The 20,014-nt window shown below is 39.6% G+C and overlaps 1 protein-coding gene across 1 annotated transcript; it reads left to right on the plus strand.

The window, feature by feature from the left end:
- Positions 1-925: 925 nt before the first annotated feature.
- Positions 926-18,020, plus strand: LOC130923795 (zinc finger protein 2-like). The gene is made up of 3 exons (XM_057849799.1): positions 926-1,158; positions 1,412-1,513; positions 10,875-18,020. The coding sequence occupies exon 3, from the start codon at positions 10,953-10,955 to the stop codon at positions 11,979-11,981; it is 1,029 nt and encodes a 342-aa protein (XP_057705782.1). The 5' UTR covers positions 926-1,158; positions 1,412-1,513; positions 10,875-10,952; the 3' UTR covers positions 11,982-18,020.
- Positions 18,021-20,014: the final 1,994 nt, after the last annotated feature.

Genomic DNA, 20,014 nt, shown 5'->3' on the forward strand with positions numbered 1-20,014 from the left:
GGTAAAAGTAGCCCTAAGCGTTGCTATTCTACGGAGCTAAACTATGGGTACAGATTAGTAAACTGTGGGTACACATGACTAAAATGTACCCACAGATTGCCAAACTATGGCTACAGTTTAGTAATCTGTGATTGCTAAACTGTGGCTACAGTCTTGTAATGACCACTACCTTCTGACAGAATTCATCTAGGGAATTTATGTGGGGTATGTTGTGTTCTGGAGGGAAACTATATTTTGCCGTGCGCGTTTCCGGCACAGAGACGCAAGAGCTGTGCGCGTTCCGGCTGAGTTAACACAGAGTGACGAGCGGCCGAACACAGCAACACGTTTACTCAACGGGCCATCGAGACTCACAACATTCATCCGCTTCAGGGTACATATTACTAAACTGTATCCACAGATTAGTAAACTGTGGGTACAGATTAGTAAACTGTACCTACAGATTACTAAACTGTGGGTACAGATTAGCTATGATTTTTTTTTTTTCTACCCTGGCACCCGGGGGGCTCCATACATTTGCCTGACATTAGATAGTGCTGAATTCAAAGTACAAAACACATTCTCTATCAAAAATGTAACTTCGGGACAATTGGCAAAGTGAACATCTTTTTTAAAAAAAAAAATTCTAATCCATAAAAGTCGTGCCCATTGAGCAGGAATGGATCACAATAAATAATGATGATAAATAATCAACTTCTGGTTTGCTTTCTCCTGTTTTTTGAATCAGAAAACAAAACGTCCACTAGATAACGCACTTTGCCAAGCAATAACGACAATCGACCACAATCAACATTATGACCTAACTCAAATATGGGTCCCAATGGGAGTTGTCTGTCACTACCCGATCGTGACGGCCTACCGGATCTTGACGGACTGCTACTGCACTTGCGCAAACCGACGCCATTTTCTCCCGAAGGATGATGGGAGATATTGATAAGTGTTAGGTTAAAAAAAAACTTCCAATGATGATTGATGCCATAGATAGAAGTAGCGATGGCAACTTGAAACTGAAACTTCTAAACGTGGTCCGAAAGGGTGACGTACATTATCAGTGAACCACTGCTCCGGAAGCGCTCTCTCTGGACCTATTCGGGACTTGCCATTCTTTTATATTCCCTTCTCCCAACCAAACGAGCTCCTTCAAAGTATTCTCACCGGGTAAGTACTGAAGTAAGAACTTCGTGGACTAAAACGTCCGATCTTTAAGCTTAATGGAAGTCGTTTGGCTTGATGTTGAAGCTTTGCAGGCTAACGTAACTTAGCTTAGCTCGCTAGCCAAGACACGTTAACGCATTACGATTGCTTTGACTTAATGCCAATTGTTTGTAAATTTTGTTTTAAATGGCGGGTGTCGCTCGGTTAACAGTGATTACATTTAATTGTACGAGACGCTTTTCGACTTGTCTTAAAGATGCAACAAAATAATCATGACCGAAGGCGAACGACGTGGAAGATGAGGTGAGGAAATCCAGGCCACGAAGATCAGCTGTAGAACTGAAAAAAGAAAAAGAGGGTAAGGTCACGACATGAGTTGTTTTACTTTTTACCCAATATCAGACTTGCTTTTGACGTGATCAGTGATTGAGACTGTAGGGTCAAATTCCCATATACAAAGCTCACAATAGCAATGATCTCACGATATGGCAATACAAGAATTATCGATACATGGGTCAGGAAATCATTCAAGGATATTCTCCAGGAATTTTTTTTTAATGAGTTCATCACTAGTAGACATCCAATCCATTTGAACCGGGAAGGTAGCAGTTTTGTTTATTCACTGTCATCCTTCCCGCTTCAAACGGAATGGACGTCTATGGCCATCAATGGCAGCCAATGAGCAGAGATGTCGCGTCCCATTAGGCAAACCAGGCAATTGCCTAGGGCCCCCAGCCAGCAGGGGCCCCCAGAGGGCCAACAGATTTAGCACACGCAACTTTACTGCACTGTCGCAGCTTGAGATGTGCGAAATTTCCGATTCTTAGATTATTCGCGATTCGGCCGTGGAAGATTCGAGAACGATTCACAAACATCCAAATTCCAATTAGTGAAATATGTCAAGTAAAGCGGAAGTAAAACACACTCAGCGCGCCGCGCAGTCTTCGGGACGCAATGAGTAACGGAGCGAGAGTAGCTAAACATCATGCTTGTCATTACCTGGCCCCTCGGGTAATGCCAATGCTCAACTCACGGCTATAGCTCAACTCATGCCGCGAGATAAAAAAATAAAACAACAACAACAACATTCCTGACTGCTGCCGACAGCTGCTACAAAGTACGTCCACATACTGGCATCTTAGATATCATATGTATATAGGACTAGATGCAATGTACAGAAAGCTAGATACGGGCGGTAGTAAACAGCCGCCATCTTAAAGCAGTAGACTTCCCTGCAAGGCTGTTGTAGCGAACCTTCCAAGCGAACCTAATTAACTTTTTATCTAAATACTCCTAAATCGGTAAAATATTGACTTGAATGTATCTTTAAAATAGTTTGAAAACTTTCACATGTCGAAAGTAGACAAAAGGGAAATTATAGAATAACGGGAGCAATTTTAACCGCATTGCGTCCCGAAAGTAAACATGATGCTTGTCATAGCCCCGGGTAATGCCAATGCTCAACTCACGGCTTTAGCTCAACTCATGATAAAAAAACACAAGAATACCTGACTGCTGCTCACACCCGCTACAAACTACGTCAACGTCGTTTTACTGGAGATAATAGAAATCATATGTATATAGAAATAGATGCAAAACAACAGACTTGACTGCGTTAGCAACATTGAAGTATTGAAAACCAGATGCGTTAGTAAACAGCCGCATTCTTAAAGCAGGAGACATCCCTGCAAGGCTGTTGTGAACCTTCCAAGCGAAGCTAATTAACTTTTTATCTAAAATACTCCTAAATCGGCAAAATCTTGACTTGAATCTATCTTTAAAATAGTTTTAAAAATTTCACATGTCGAAAGTAGACAAAAGGGAAATTATAGAATAACAATTTTAACAACTTTAATGGTTGATTCACAACATTAAATTAATTGAATGTAGTTTAAAGCTGCTGATACAGAATGGGGATTTGAGTATATTATTGTTTTTAACTGTTACCTTGATACTGAAATAGTCGTTTATTTACGCCTGCGAGGCTTTTTTTTTTTTTTTTTTTAAACAGTTTTTGTAACTAATGTACAAAACATTAAAAGCAGCTAATAGCGGGGGTGGGGGGGTCATCAATAATCGATTTGTAATCGAATCGTAGCCTCTTAATCGTAATCGAATCGTTAGGTGCCCAAAGATTCCCACCTCTAGTCACAGCAACAAGTGTCGGGAGTGTTTCAATACCATGGAATCATTTGGCAGATTATCTAACGATTCTGTTATCAATCCCAATCAGCACTAACCATGTCATGTAGATTATACATGTTTAAGAAAGTCCAATTAGCTATTAATACCACTTGATTGTTTAAAGCAGTGGTTCTTAACCTGGGTTCGATGAATCAGTCTAAGGCGTTCGGCACAGGGCCCTATTTGTACGCTGACTAAATCTAGGCAAAGTGGCGTTTTAGACCAGGTTTTGGACTAGTTAGTCCCCAATTTACAGGCTTTTCCCCCCAATTCTTTCAACTGCTAAATAAACTAGTTTGGTCAGTGGAATGTTGACTCTTCCTTAGTATGAGGATGTACAACTGACCTACAAATAACGTGCATTGCGTTTACATTTATAAAAACAACTTTTGCATCACATTTTACGCTATGAACACAGTGTGTGAGGTATGGATGTAAAAGAATGAGAATGACAAAATGAAACAAATTCAGAAACAGTGTGAAATGGAGTTTAATTTCATTTTCAAATGTGAAAAGCAAAATTATTTGTTGTAAATTCACACTGTTTACAGTGTGGCCAATAAGTATTTAGTCAACTACTAATTGTGCAAGTTCTCCCACTTGAAAATATAGCGAGGCCTGTAACTGTCAACATGGGTAAACCTCAACCATGAGAGACAGAATGTGGGGAAAAAAACAGAAAATCACATTGTTTGATTTTTAAAGAATTTATTTGCAAATCATGGTGGAAAATAAGTATTTGGTCAATACTAAAAGTTAGTCCCAATACTTTGTTATGTACCCTTTGTTGGCAATAACAGAGGCCAAACGTTTTCTGTAACTCTTCACAAGCTTTTCACACACTGTTGCTGGTATTTTGGCACTTTCCTCTATGCAGATTTCCTCCAGAGCAGTGATGTATTGGGGCTGTCGTTGGGCAACACGGACTTTCAACTCCCTCCACAGATTTTCTATAGGGTTGAGATCTGGAGACCGGCTAGGCCACTCCAGGACCTTGAAATGCTTCTTAGGAAGCCACTCCTTTGTTGCCCTGGCTGTGTGTTTGGGATCGTTTTCATGCTAAAAGACCCAGCCACGTCTCATCTTCAATGCCCTTGCTGATGGAAAGAGATTTTCACTCAATATCTCTCGATACATAGCCCCATTCATTCTTTCCTTTACACAGATCAGTCGTCTTGGTCCCTTTGCAGAAAAACAGCCCCAAACCATGATCTTTCCACCTTCATGCTTCACAGTGGGTATGGTGCAATTGAGTATTCTTTCTCCTCCAAACACGAGAACCTGTCTTTTTACCAAAAGGTTCTATTTTGGTTTCATCTGACCATAACACATTCTCCCAGTCCTCTTCAGAATCATCCAAATGCTCTCTAGTGAACCGTAGACAGGCCTGGACATGTACTTTCTTCAGCAGGGGGACACGTCTGGCAGTGCAGGGTTTGACGCCCCTGGCAGCGCATCGTGTTACTGATAGTAGCCTTTGTTACTGTGGTCCCAGCTCTCTGTAGGTCATTCACTAGGTCCCCCCGTGTGGTTCTGGGATTTTTGCTCACCGTTCTTGTTATCATTTTGACACCACGGGGTGAGATCTTGCATGGAGCCCCAGATCGAGGGAGATTATCAGTGGTCTTGTATGTCTTCCATTTTCTAATAATTGCTCCCACAGTTGATTTCTTTACACCAAGTGTTTTACCTATTGCAGATTCAGTCTTCCCAGCCTGGTGCAGGTCTACAATTTTTGTCTCTGGTGTCGTTCGACAGCTCTTTGGTCTTGGCCATAGTGGAATTTGGAGTGTGACTGACTGAGATTGTGGACAGGTGTCTTTTATACCGATAATGATTTATAACAGTTGCCATTAATACAGGTAACGAGTGGAGCCTCGTTAGACCTCCTTGACAGCCAGAGATCTTGCTTGGTTGTAGGTGACCAAATACTTATTTTCCACTCTAATTTGGAAATCTTTAAAAATCAAACTGTGATTTTCTGTTTTTTTTTCCCCACGTTCTGTCCCTCATGGTTGCGCTTTACCCATGTTGACAATTATAGGCCTCCCTAATCTTTTCAAGTAGGAGAACTTGCACAATTGATGGTTGACTAAATACTTATTTGACCCACTGTATATATATATTAGAGATGAGGTGGAAAATTCGGTGCAAATTTGCATTTTCGGTCAAAAGACCGAAAGTTTACCACCGAATAGTGTGAAGAACCATAGTCTGCTTCTGATGTCGCGTCACAAAGAGTACATTGCATTTGAGCCCATGTGTTTGTGAGTAGTTTGGAGTTTAATCAAGCGAGCAGTAAATAAATGAGGTAGTATTTCAATGCATACATGTGCATTTGCTGATGTTTAGTACAATAATTTTATGGCACGAGCACTTCTTTTTGTCACATTTTATCCATGACTTCCACACATCCTCAGCCAGCTGCTGTTTGTTTCGGCCGGGGGCAACTTTGCTCGGCATCGTCGCCGCTAGGACTCTGCTCACTCGCCTGGCTCGATCGATTCCACTAGTTGCACGAGAAAATCTCATCTCATGTGTGAGCGATTTACTTTTAGAATTGATACGTTAGCATACGTAGCATTTTAGCTAGCGGATTTTTGAGAGGCAAAGTAGTAGAGCTAACGATTCGATTACGATTAAGATTCAGAGGCTATGATTCGATTATAAAACGATTATTGATGCACCCCCCTCCTTTTTTTTAATTTAATTTTTTTTAATGTTTTGTACATTAGTTCCAAAATTGTTCAAAAATCCTCTCAGGCTAAACCAAACTACTGTACTACAGTATCAAGTTAACATATAACAGTAAAGAAATATACAAAAATAACAGAAAATACTCCAGTCCCCATTCTGTATCAGCAGATTTAAACTACATTCAATTAATTTATTGTTGTGAATCAACCATTACAGTTGTTAAAGTTGCTCCTGTTATTCCATAATTTCCCTTCTGTCTACTTTTGACATGTCAAAGTTTTAAAACTGTTTCATCATTTGTAGATTGAAGACAAGATTTTGCCGATTTAGGAGTATTTTACATAAAAAGTTAATTAGATTCGCCTCAACAGAGCCTTCTAGAGAAGTCTACTGCTTTAAGATGGCGGCTGTTTACTAACGCCAGCAAGTCTGTCATTTTGCATCTCTGTACAATAATACATGTTCTAACACCGCCGTCGTCTGTCCATTTGCATCTAGTTCTTCATATATATTATATCTACTGTAGCCGTTTGTTTGTAGCAACGAGCAACCGGGTGTTGTTTGTAGCGGCTGTCAGCCGCAGTCAAGTATAGTTGTGTTTTTTTTATCTAGCGGCATGAGTTCAACATGATATTTACTCTCGGTCCGTTCCTCATTGCGTCCCCAAGACGGCGCTTTGTTTTACTTCCGCTTTACCTGGTATAATTCAATAATCAGAATTTGAAAGTTTGTGAATCGTTCTCGAATCTTCCACGGCCGAATCGCGAATAATCTAAGAATCGGAAATTTTACACGCCTCTACAAATGAGGGTAATCTGCTAAATTTACATATTGATCAGACAATATGGACGTTTGAATGCTAATTTTTTTGTGTTGGTAAAAATTATCGCAATATTTGAATGTAACTTCAATTATATTAATATACACAATAAATACAAACTTGTTTATCATCTCTTTACTTTCCAGGAATGCAAAAAAAAACATTTGTCATAAGACCACTTAACATTTGTCGAAATTAAACAGAACTGCAAAATACGTCTTGGTCAGGTTAGAACAAAAATAGATAATAATGAGGTCTTTCTTCAGGTATAACACTACTTTTTTTGTCCACAAGTGCAGCCAAACTCAACAAAAAATGAAAACTTTTAACCTCGATTATGATGAGTGTATGATTATCTCAAAAATGTCTATACACTGCAAATAAAATATTTTTAAATTAAAATAATGTAAAAACTACAGTAATATGAAAAGGTATATGAACCTTTTGGTATTTCTCACATTTTTCAAAAAATCGCCCTCAAATGTGGTCTGATCTTTGTCAAAATCGCACAGATGAAAAAAACTGTCTGCTTTAACCCATAAATGTTTGGGTGGTTTTAGTTTTCATATTAGGATAGCGTGCAAACAATGATGAGTAAGTGAACCATCTGCCTAAGGAGACCTAAAGTGCAATTGAAACCCATTTTTTTTACCAAACAATTAAGTCAGGTGTGTGCCCAATCACTAATGATTGCTTTAAAGTTGCCCTGCCTACTATAAAATGCACACCTGGTAAGAATTGTCTTGATGAGAAGCATTGTCTGATGTGCATCATGGCTCGGTCAAAAGAGCTGTCTGAAGACCTGCGATCAAGGATCTTTTTTTTCCTCTACAGTGCCTTGCAAAAGTATTCGGCCCCCTTGAATCTTGCAACCTTTCGCCACATTTCAGGCTTCAAACATAAAGATATGAAATTTAATTTTTTTGTCAAGAATCAACAACAAGTGGGACACAATCATGAAGTGGAACAACATTTATTGGATAATTTAAACTTTTTTTAACATATAAAAAACTGAAAAGTGGGGCGTGCAATATTATTCGGCCCCTTTACTTTCAGTGCAGTAAACTCACTCCAGAAGTTCAGTGAGGATCTCTGAATGATCCAATGTTGTCCTAAATGACCGATGATGATAAATAGAATGCACCTGTGTCTAATCAAGTCTCCGTATAAATGCACCTGCTCTGTGATAGTCTCAGGGTTCTGTTTAAAGTGCAGAGAGCATTATGAAAACCAAGGAACACACCAGGCAGGTCCGAGATACTGTTGTGGAGAAGTTTAAAGCCGGATTTGGATACAAAAAGATTTCCCAAGCTTTAAACATCTCAAGGGGCACTGTGCAAGCCATCATATTGAAATGGAAGGAGCATCAGACCACTGCAAATCTACCAAGACCCGGCCGTCCTTCCAAACTTTCTTCTCAAACAAGGAGAAAACTGATCAGAGATGCAGCCAAGAGGCCCATGATCACTCTGGATGAACTGCAGAGATCTACAGCTGAGGTGGGAGAGTCTGTCCATAGGACAACAATCACTGCACAAATCTGGCCTTTATGGAAGAGTGGCAAGAAAAAAGCCATTCTCAAAGATAGCCATAAAAAGTCTCGTTTAATGTTTGCCACAAGCCACCTGGGAGACACACCAAACATGTGGAAGAAGGTGCTCTTGTCAGATGAAATCGAAATTGAACTTTTTGGCCACAATGCAAAACGATATGTTTGGCGTAAAAGCAACACAGCTCATCACCCTGAACACACCATCCCCACTGTCAAACATGGTGGTGGCAGCATCATGGTTTGGGCCTGCTTTTCTTCAGCAGGGACAGGGAAGATGGTTCAAATTGACGGGAAGATGGATGCAGCCAAATACAGGAACATTCTGGAAGAAAACGAGTTGGTATCTGCACAAGACCTGAGACTGGGACGGAGATTTATCTTCCAACAGGACAATGATCCAAAACATAAAGCCAAATCTACAATGGAATGGTTCAAAAATAAACGTATCCAGGTGTTAGAATGGCCAAGTCAAAGTCCAGACCTGAATCAAATCGAGAATCTGTGGAAAGAGCTGAAGACTGCTGTTCACAAACACTCTCCATCCAACCTCACTGAGCTCGAGCTGTTTTGCAAGGAAGAATGGGCAAGAATGTCAGTCTCTCGATGTGCAAAACTGATCGAAACATACCCCAAGCGACTTGCAGCTGTAATTGGAGCAAAAGGTGGCGCTACAAAGTATTAACGCAAGGGGGCCGAATAATATTGCACGCCCCACTTTTCAGTTTTTTATTAGTTAAAAAAGTTTAAATTATCCAATAAATGTTGTTCCACGTCACGATTGTGTCCCACTTGTTGTTGATTCTTGACAAAAAATTAAAATTTTATATCTATATGTTTGAAGCCTGAAATGTGGTGAAAGGTTGCAAGGTTCAAGGGGGCCGAATACTTTTGCAAGGCACTGTATAAAGCTTGGAAAGGATACAAAACCATCTCCAAAAGTCTGAATATTCATCAATTGACAGTCAGAGAAGTTGTCTACAAATGGAAAGAGTTTGGCACTGATTGTTGAAAATTGGTTTCAATTGCTCTTTAAGTCTCCTCAGGCAGAGGGTTTTCTTATTTTTCCCCATTCTGTCATTGTTTGCATGCCATCCTCATTAAAATATGAAAACCTGTAAATGTTTGGGTGGTTTTAGTTAAAGTGATCCTCTGCCTTAAATACATGTAGGCTCTAATAAACCACAATTGTTCTCTTGTACTAAAATATGTTGTTAGAAACACATAAAATGTTAAATCAGTGGCAATATTTTATAATATTTAGTCCATATTTTGACCGTTAGTTGGCACCATGGTTTGCGGGCTCGCAGTGATGACGTAATTGGTATCTTTCCAAATGTGTAGCATGTTCAACAATTGCTTATTGCTGCCTAAACTCGTGAAGTAAAATGCCACGATGTGCTGCTTTTGGATGCAATTTCCAGTCAAATGGAAACAAGGGGAGTGACGTGAGTGGTCAAGGTGGAATTATTATTTTTAGTGAATAAATGTGCATAAGTGGAAGCTTCTCCCCCTTTTGGTAGTTTTATTCACGCGTTAGAATGTACAAGACATGGATTACACTCGATTCCAGGATTTGTTCCCGTCAGATGACGAATTTAATGAGACACGTCATGAAAATAAAAATGCACGAATGACAAGGTGTGTTCAGACTTTTGGCCTGTACTGTATGTAAAGCACACGGCAGCTCTGGATGCTAAAAATCTACATAATTATACTGGGATAAGTTTGAAAACTCAATAGCTAACCTTGGGGAACATAAACCGGAGTTCTCAACAGCATACACTCTCTAGCCCATTGTCATTGAGACGCACTTGTCTTATCAGGTACTGTATTTCCTGCTCTCATTTAGCCTTTGCTGCTCGTCTTGTGAACGACCGACAGTGCTGTCCTGCTCTTCACTTTTCCAATCTGGTTCAAATTGGAAGGGCAGAACCGACGACATGTTGGGGTAGCTAAGAGTGACACGCTGAAAGTTCGGCAACGGGCCCGGTGACGTCACGCACTGCGACGTAACAAGAATGGCGACCTATCACTTAAGATAATTTTACAAACTTTATTAAAACGAAACATTAAGAGGGGTTTTAATATCAAATTATTATAACTCATACTAACATTTATCTTTTAAGAATTACTTGTCTTAAAGATCGAGGATCACTTTAAAGCAGACCCTGTTTATTCGTCTATGTGACTTTGTATGCAGTAATGTGGGGAATTCCAAAAGGTTGATACTTATTCATACCACTTTACATTTTAAATAAATGCAAGTCCCCAGCCGATCACACGTGCGTTTGAAAGGAAAAAATGGACTGGCACATTCAGTAAGTGAAAAGAGGTTAGCCGCTGAACCCTTCACATTTTGGCTGCCAGCCTTGATGTCGGTAAAAAAAACATACAACATGAAAATCATGGAGGGAGACAAAGCAGAGCTAGACTTTAGCAAATCACGTGATATTTTTCCTTTTCTAGTATCCCGCAGACGCCACCATTAAAGAGCTTCACCCTCAGAAGCGCAATCCCCTCCACGTTAAACAGAAGGAGTCGGAGATGCCGTACATTAAACACGAGGAGAAGCCAGAGACCCTCGGCATTAAAGAAGAAGAACAGGAAGATCAAATCACTAAGTGTCCAATGACTGTCAGTGTGAAGAGTGAGGAAGATGAAGGTCCAAGCGAAAAGAGCGGAGCAGCGAAACCTTCAAGCGACTGCTCATTCCAACACCCGACAACAAAAGGAGAGGGACAATCGCAACATGACTATTTGTTAGCGCCGCTCTCACACAGTGACGACGTAACTTCACACTCTTCTGATTTTAACACTGATGAGGAAGATAAAGACTTTGACCAAAATGCTTTAAAATCCTTAAACAATTCCTCATTGAAAAGAGGCACAAAAGCGGTTGGGAGACCTTTTACCTGCTCACTTTGTCATAAGACATATTCTCACAAACATCACTTAAAAAGACACATGTATACACACACTGGAGAACGGCCTTATGGCTGCACGCTTTGTAGTAAACGATTCGCTGAGAAAGGAGGTTTAAACAAACACACAAGGAAACACACTGGAGAGAAGCCTTTTGCCTGCTCAGTTTGTGACAAAAGATACTTCAGTAAGTCATATTTAATTAATCACACAAGAACACACACTGGAGAGAAGCCTTTTCAATGCACATCTTGTGGTAAACGATTCACTCAAAAGGGATGTTTATACAAACACGCAAAGATACACACTGGAGAGAAGCCTTTTGTCTGCACATCTTGTGGTAAACGATTCACTGAGAAGAAACAGTTAAACAGACACGCACTCAGACACACGGGAGAAATGCCTTTTGTCTGCACAAGTTGTGATAAAAGATTCCTCGATAAAAGAGATTTAGGCAATCACACAAGAACACACACTGGAGAGAAGCCTTTTGCCTGCTCTCGCTGCGATAAAAGATTTTGTTCGAAGCTTGAGTTGACAAGACACATGCTTACACACACTGGAGAGAAGCCTTTTGCTTGCTCTCATTGCTATAAAAGATTTCGTTCGAAGCAAACGTTAACAAAACACATACGTACACACACCGGGTGAAAAGGCTTTTTTCTGCACACTTTGTGGTAAAAGATTTACCCGGAAGGGAGATTAAACAATCACTCAAAAAGACACACCTTATTTACTTACGGCTTACTGCTTTTCAAAATTTGACTTCTGTCAACAATACTTTGATGCTTCCCTTCTTTTGTTTGTTTGTCCAATTTCCAAACTTAATCTGAATACTGTAATTTCCCGAATATAACGCGCACTCCCCCCCAAAAAAAATCAACTTGTAAAATCATGGGTGCGCATTATACACGGGTACAGAGATGGAGACAGAAATATTATATATATATATATATATATAATTATGCCTGTCAACAATAACGCGTTAACGACCATGATTAATCTGGAAATATTAACGCATAAAAAAAAAAAATAACGCAATTTACCTCTCACACTAAGTTTGGCCACAACTGCCTCCCGTAGTCCCACACGGTGATGTTTACATTCTCAGCGCGGCCATGCAGGGCAAAATGCAGCCAGCCATGATGAGTGAGGATGATGACCCAGGACTGCTCCATGGCAGATTCTGTTTTAAAAAGCTGCCTAATGGAAATCTGGATAAAACAAAAGTTGTGTGCACATACTGCTGTGATGAACTGTCCTTCCATCGAAGCACAACTAGCCTAAAGTACCACCTTCGGGCAAAGCATATCTTCGCTAGGGTTAGCAATGAAGCTAACACTACAAACACAAGCCGCAGTCATCTAGCTACACTGGCAGAGTGCGGACTCGGACGTGTCAACAAAAGGACAACAAGTAGGTTGACTCCTGCTCTCGCTAGATGGGTAGCCAGAGACTGTCGACCCATTAACTTAGTCGAAGACAAGGGCCTTGAAAATCTCATCCAGATAGCATTGGGCGACCCAACATACAGAACACCTTCACGGGCAACTATTGCCACAAAAATTCATGAACTTTTTGAAAATGAAAAGGCAACAAAGGTGGAGAAACTAGCAGTGGCGCCACCAGGGGGTGGCCACGGCAACCCCTATAAATTCGTTGGCCAACCCACTTGCCACCCCGCTTGCCAGTGCATCGTTAGATTGTTGTAGCATCAGTTATGCATTTCATCCCAAATGAATGCATTTATTTTCTTTTGTTAAATGTAGGGCTGTCAAATTTATCGCATTAACGGGCGGTAATTGATTTTTTTAATCACGTGAAAATATTTATCGCAATTAACGAATTCGCGATACGACTCACTCATGCATTGCCGCAAACAGCCTACAATGGCGCCGTTTTACATATATATACATGTATATATACAGAGATACGAGGCAGTGTCAAGTGAGTGGAGTAGGTACAAGCATTAATTGGGGCCGTGATTTTAATTGGCAAAAGCTTTGTCATCTCTCCCACAGTAACTATAAATATTGTGGGAAGCGACATGGGGACGAATGACAGGAGTTGATCATTTTCTTAACACCCTGTAGTGTACCCAACGCAGAGAAGATATAGCATTTGCAGCCACCACACACAGTCATGGTTGCACCACTTCCCGTCGTGCATTTGGGCAGAACAGTTAAATCGCTACAGTATCATTTACTGAAAGCTCAACAAATACACTAGATGGCAATATTTAGTCACAATATACAAAACAAACTCACATTTATCATTTAAGAATCACAAGTCTTTCTATCCGTGGATCACTTTCACAGAAAAAATGTTAATAATGTTAATGCCATCTTGTGGATTTATTGTTATGATAAATAAATACAGTACTTATGTACAGTATGTTGAATGTATATATCAGTATTATCTTTCCATTCCAACAATAATTTACAGAAAAATATGGCATATTTTAGAGATGGTTTGAATTGCGATTAATTACAATTAATTAATTTTTAACCTGTGATTAACTCGATTAAAAATTTTAATCGTTTGACAGCCCTAGTTAAATGTACACCATATGCCTAATATATACACAACGCAATAAAAACAGAATTGTTGTGGAACCCAAAATGTTGACTGGACAGTTATGGACTATGCACATTAAATCATTAGTAACATCAAATATTCCACAATACACCAAAGTATATCAGTAACCGTGTCCTTAAGTCTTTCTGATAGTTTTCCCCTGACCTTCTTACTGCAATAATAAAATGAAAACCTGAAATTATGGCTTTTAGTTTTGGCCACCCCAAGATTTTAAGTGGCCCCATCTGGCCACCCCTATGAAAAATTTCTGGAGGCGCCACTGGCAACTAGCCAGAGTTATGTTTGTTGCACTGACAGGAGACCACTGGACAAAAAAAGGGTATGACTGGCTAACTTAAGCAGTGTTTCTAAACACCTTTACACACATTATAGTGTAATGTTTTTCAGTTAAGTGTGTGAAAATTGACAAATTATAATTGTTTTTTTTAAATCTCACACAGCTTCCAGGCCATTTAGTGTAAAACTGCAAATGCTGCATTTATTTGTGTGAAATGTTTAATTTAACAGACAAGTTGTTAACACGTTTTTCGAAACACTAGCTATTGTTACTGAACTGTGCTTGTCTGCTCTATAAGTTGGCAGTTAATTTTGGGCAATATGCCAAACGGTACTTGAGCCACATTGTTAGTCTGAGGCACTTTAATCTGTTAAACTCTTTTCTGTATAATACTGACAATTTATTTTATACGACCTGAGTTGTTAAATAAAAATGTAAAACTATTTGGTTAAGTATTAATTCATTCATACATCATACATTTCATCTGAAAACAAATTTTAAGTCAATTATAGTATTTTCCTAGATGTTTTTTTTCCTGAAGAGCAACTTTATTCATCCCGAGGGAAATGTGATTAATCATGATTAATCACACAGTTGACATATGAGTAACTAGATTAAATTTTTTAATCATTTGACAGCACTAATATATATATGTATATATATGTGTGTGTGTGTGTGTGTGTGTATATTAGGGCTGTCAAATTTATCGTGTTAACGGGCAGTAATTAATTTTTGTAATCACGTTAAAGGGTATTAAAACACTAAGGGGCTGTGAGATATCAATAGAACCGTTATGGGGCAAGATAACAAATATTAATAAAGTTAACAACAAAATAAATCACATTCATGAGCAATTATCGAAAATAGATAGAAAATTACGAACATTTCTGAAAGTATTCCAGAAACTGCCGAATGGGGTGGAGACGTCACAACAAGGAAACAAAAGGTCGAGGCAGGTGCCATCGTTGTTCATAGACGAGAGAGTTACGTTCGTGTTTTATCAAAAAATCGCTAAAATGGTTAAAACCTGTCATGCTATGTGGTGTACAAATAGCCATTTGTCGCAATGTAGTACCCATGAGTTCCCGAACGCAAGAAAAAGAGCTGGATTACGCAGACAATGAGTAAAGTTGGTCAGTGCTAAGAGGGCTAATTTTGCATACCCAACCTTTTGTGTGGTGCGCATTTTACACCTGAAAGCTATTCGAACTATGGACAAATGAAATCAGGTTTTGCTAAGAAATTGCCGCTGAAAGCAGATGCGGTGGCCACCTACACGCGCAGCCACCTAAATGTCCCGAGATATCAAGAAAGAGGATGATGACACCCCACCACCCTAGGCAAAGCAAAGGAGGGAAATGGCCAGAGTGAGTACTCTTTCATAATAAAAACCATATCACTCATTGGATATAGGACTGGACACATGTATAAATTATCGCTCGTAAAATATAAACAACAAATCCTCTAATCCCATTCATATTTGTGTCGGTTGGCAGAGCGAAAACCGATGATAGCACAATATATGATGATTATTCTATACATTATTTTTAGTTGAATCCTGCCTCAACTATCTAAAATCCTTGAAAAACTCTTCAACACCGGACTGGACAAATTCATAACAAAGCATCAATTACTACATGATGGCCAATACGGGTTTAGAAAAAAACACTCCACTGCCCAGGCTCTAGCAGAGTCTGTAGAAATCATCACAGATGCTATTGACCAAAAACAATACTCCGAGGGAATTTTCCTGGACCTAAAAAAAGCCTTTGATACAGTTAACCACAATATCTTACTGGACAAACGAGAGATTTTGAATTCGAGGCGTCGTACTAAATTGGGTACGTAGCTACCTACATAACCAATTGCAATATGTAACATTTGATGGGTGTAAATCAACTACACGTCAAGTCACATGCGGCGTGCCCCAAGGCTCCGTCCTGGGACCGAAACTGTTCGTCATATACATAAATGACTTTTGTTCAGGGAAGGACCTGACAAGTCTAAGCAAATAAATGCGGAACTAGCAAAATTGCAACAATGGTTCGGCGCAAATCAATTATCTCTGAATCTCGAAAAAACTAAATACATGCTATTTGGCTGGAAAGGTCTCAAGGAGCACTTAAACATACGAATAAACAATGTCATGATACAAAGAGTACGTCAGCACAAAGTCTTAGGTGTAGTACTAGACGACTTACTAACATAGAAGGCCCATGTGGAACAGCTGCGCAATAAGCTTGCCAGGAGCATTTCCATTCTCTTTAGATCCCAAAATATGCTAGATGAGAAGGCTCTCCAAACTCTTTACAGTGCAATTGTCTTGCCGCACCTTAGTTACTGTTCGGAAATTTGGACACACACTATTCACCTTCATCCTCTTTTTATCCTTCAAAAAAAAAAAAGCAATTCGGATCATTCACAATTCACCGTTCAGAGCACACAAAAATGAGCTCTACATCAAATCCTATTAAAAAATTTATGACCTGATAAACTTCAAAACTGTTCAAATGATGTACAGGGCCCACGCAAACCGTCTCCCCCCTAACCTACAAGCTCGATTCCAACTGAGGGAATCAAATTACGACCTAAGAGGAGTCTGATTGTTTTCCTATCGGACAATTAGGACAACCTTAAAATCTTTCTCAATTACGAACATTGGGGCCCGCCTCTGGAATACATGTGATGCAGCGCTTACGAGTATAAAAACATTTAGTTACTTCAAAAAGATCTATAAGGAAAACCCTTCTGAGTCACTACTCGAACCTAAATAACACATAACTCCACTGGCACACACACATCCACAACAAAATGTTCCCACAACAAAAAGATAATTGAATGTCAGGGCCAGATAGTAAGACATAACATTGTACGCCCTGAAGATATGCCCTGTAGCAAACCCAGATCACAAATCTGGAGGTGTAAGTGGCCACTGTGTGCTTTTAACATTCGCTCGAAATGGAGCTGCTTGACTTCACGCTAAGCTCATTGAACAGAATCTCTACAATGCGACCTACACCAAACCAACGGCCATGTCCGGCCAACACCTCGACAATATTGCAAGTGCCATGGCAATCAATAACGTTTGGGAAGATAATATAAGTAAAATAGGACAACAACAAAACAAAACAAAAAAAAGAAAAGCTCATGTAATGTGATGTATGCAACTCTGCCATGTTAGAATGTGCGTCCCAGGCTGTAGGGGGACTGGTATTGATAAGCATATGCTTCTCCCGTCTGCCCTTTGTCTGTCTTCGGGCAAATTATTCCACATTTTGTGACTTTCAAAGATTTCTTTCTTTGGGCAAATTATTCCACATTTCGTAACTGTCAATGATTTTCTTAACACCATGTATTGCATACAACGCAGAGAAGATATAGCATTTGCGGCCACTACACACGGTCATGGTTGCACCACTTCCCATCATGCATTTGGGCAGAAGTTAAATCGCTACAGTATCATTTACTGAAAGTTCAACAAATACACTAGATGGCAATATTTAGTCACGATATACAAACTCACATTTATTCTTTAAGAATTACAAGTCTTTCTATCCGTGGATCCCTTTCACAGAAAGAATGTTATTAATGTTAATGCCATCTTGTGGATTTATTGTTATAATAAACAAATACAGTACTTATGTACAGTATGTTGAATGTATATATCAGTCTTGTCTTATCTTTCCATTCCAACAATAATTTACAGAAAAATATGGCATATTTTAGAGATGGTTTGAATTACGATTAATTATGATTAATTAATTTTTAAGCTGTGATTAACTCGATTAAAAATTTTAATCGTTTGACATCCCTAATATACAGTGCCTTGCAAAAGTATTTGGCCCCCTTGAATCTTGCAACCTTTCGCCACATTTCAGGCTTCAAACGTAAAGATATGAAATTTAATTTTTTTGTCAAGAATCAACAACAAGTGGGACACAATCGTGAAGTGGAACAACATTTATTGGATAATTTAAACTTTTTTAACAAATAAAAAACTGAAAAGTGGGGCGTGCAATATTATTCGGCCCCTTTACTTTCAGTGCAGCAAACTCACTCCAGAAGTTCAGTGAGGATGTCTGAATGATCCAATGTTGTCCTAAATGACCGATGATGATAAATAGAATCCACCTGTGTGTAATCAAGTCTCCGTATAAATGCACCTGCTCTGTGATAGTCTCAGGGTTCTGTTTAAAGTGCAGAGAGCAAAACTCAGGAACACACCAGGCAGGTCCGAGATACTGTTGTGGAGAAGTTTAAAGCTGGATTTGGATACATAAAGATTTCCCAAGCTTTAAACATCGCAAGGAGCACTGTGCAAGCCATCATATTGAAATGGAAGGAGCATCAGACCACTGCAAATCTACCAAGACCCGGCCGTCCTTCCAAACTTTCTTCTCAAACAAGGAGAAAACTGATCAGAGATGCAGCCAAGAGGTCCATGATCACTCTGGATGAACTGCAGAGATCTACAGCTGAGGTGGGAGAGTCTGTCCATAGGACAACAATCAGTCGTACACTGCACAAATCTGGCCTTTATGGAAGAGTGGCAAGAAGAAAGCCATTTCTCAAAGATATCCATAAAAAGTCTCGTTTAAAGTTTGCCACAAGCCACCTGGGAGACACACCAAACATGTGGAAGAAGGTGCTCTGGTCAGATGAAACCAAAATTGAACTTTTTGGCCACAATGCAAAACGATATGTTTGGCGTAAAAGCAACACAGCTCATCACCCTGAACACACCATCCCCACTGTCAAACATGGTGGTGGCAGCATCATGGTTTGGGCCTGCTTTTCTTCAGCAGGGACAGGGAAGATGGTTAAAATTGACGGGAAGATAGATGCAGCCAAATACAGGAACATTCTGGAAGAAAACCAGTTGGTATCTGCACAAGACCTGAGACTGGAACGGAGATTTATCTTCCAACAGGACAATGATCTAAAACATAAAGCCAAATCTACAATGGAATGGTTCAAAAATAAACGTATCCAGGTGTTAGAATGGCCAACTCAAAGTCCAGACCTGAATCCAATCGAGAATCTGTGGAAAGAGCTGAAGACTGCTGTTCACAAACACTCTCCATCCAACCTCACTGAGCTCGAGCTGTTTTGCAAGGAAGAATGGGCAAGAATGTCAGTCTCTCGATGTGCAAAACTGATCGAAACATACCCCAAGCGACTTGCAGCTGTAATTGGAGCAAAAGGTGGCGCTACAAAGTATTAACGCAAGGGGGCCGAATAATATTGCACGCCCCACTTTTCAGTTTTTTATTTGTCAAAAAAGTTTAAATTATCCAATAAATTTTGTTCCACTTCACGATTGTGTCCCACTTGTTGTTGATTCTTGACAAAAAATTAAAATTTTATATCTTTATGTTTGAAACCTGAAATGTGGCGAAAGGTTGCAAGGTTCAAGGGGGCCGAATACTTTTGCAAGGCACTGTATATATATATATATATATATATATATATATATATATATGGCGGAAAACACTCAGGTGACTTGAAGTTCCGCTCTGAGACCACCAATTTGGTCAACTTTTAAAACTGTCCGATATGCATGTGTGATACATCACTGGAAAGCTTAAAATCTAAATTTTCTGGGGGAAGAAAAATTTTTAACAGGAGGGCATTTTTAAAAATATATTTTTTTAAACAGCAATACCCTAGTGGGAGGCGAGAGCACGCGAGAGCAGAATTAAAGAGGCCACGATTTTCAAGAGATATTATCGTGTACTTACCTTGTTTCAATCCAAAAACTCTATGTAGCATGTATCACCGTATGTCAAGACAGCGGTGTATGGCCACA

This window comes from Corythoichthys intestinalis, chromosome 1 (genome assembly GCF_030265065.1).
Source record: "Corythoichthys intestinalis isolate RoL2023-P3 chromosome 1, ASM3026506v1, whole genome shotgun sequence".
Lineage (NCBI taxonomy): Eukaryota > Metazoa > Chordata > Actinopteri > Syngnathiformes > Syngnathidae > Corythoichthys > Corythoichthys intestinalis.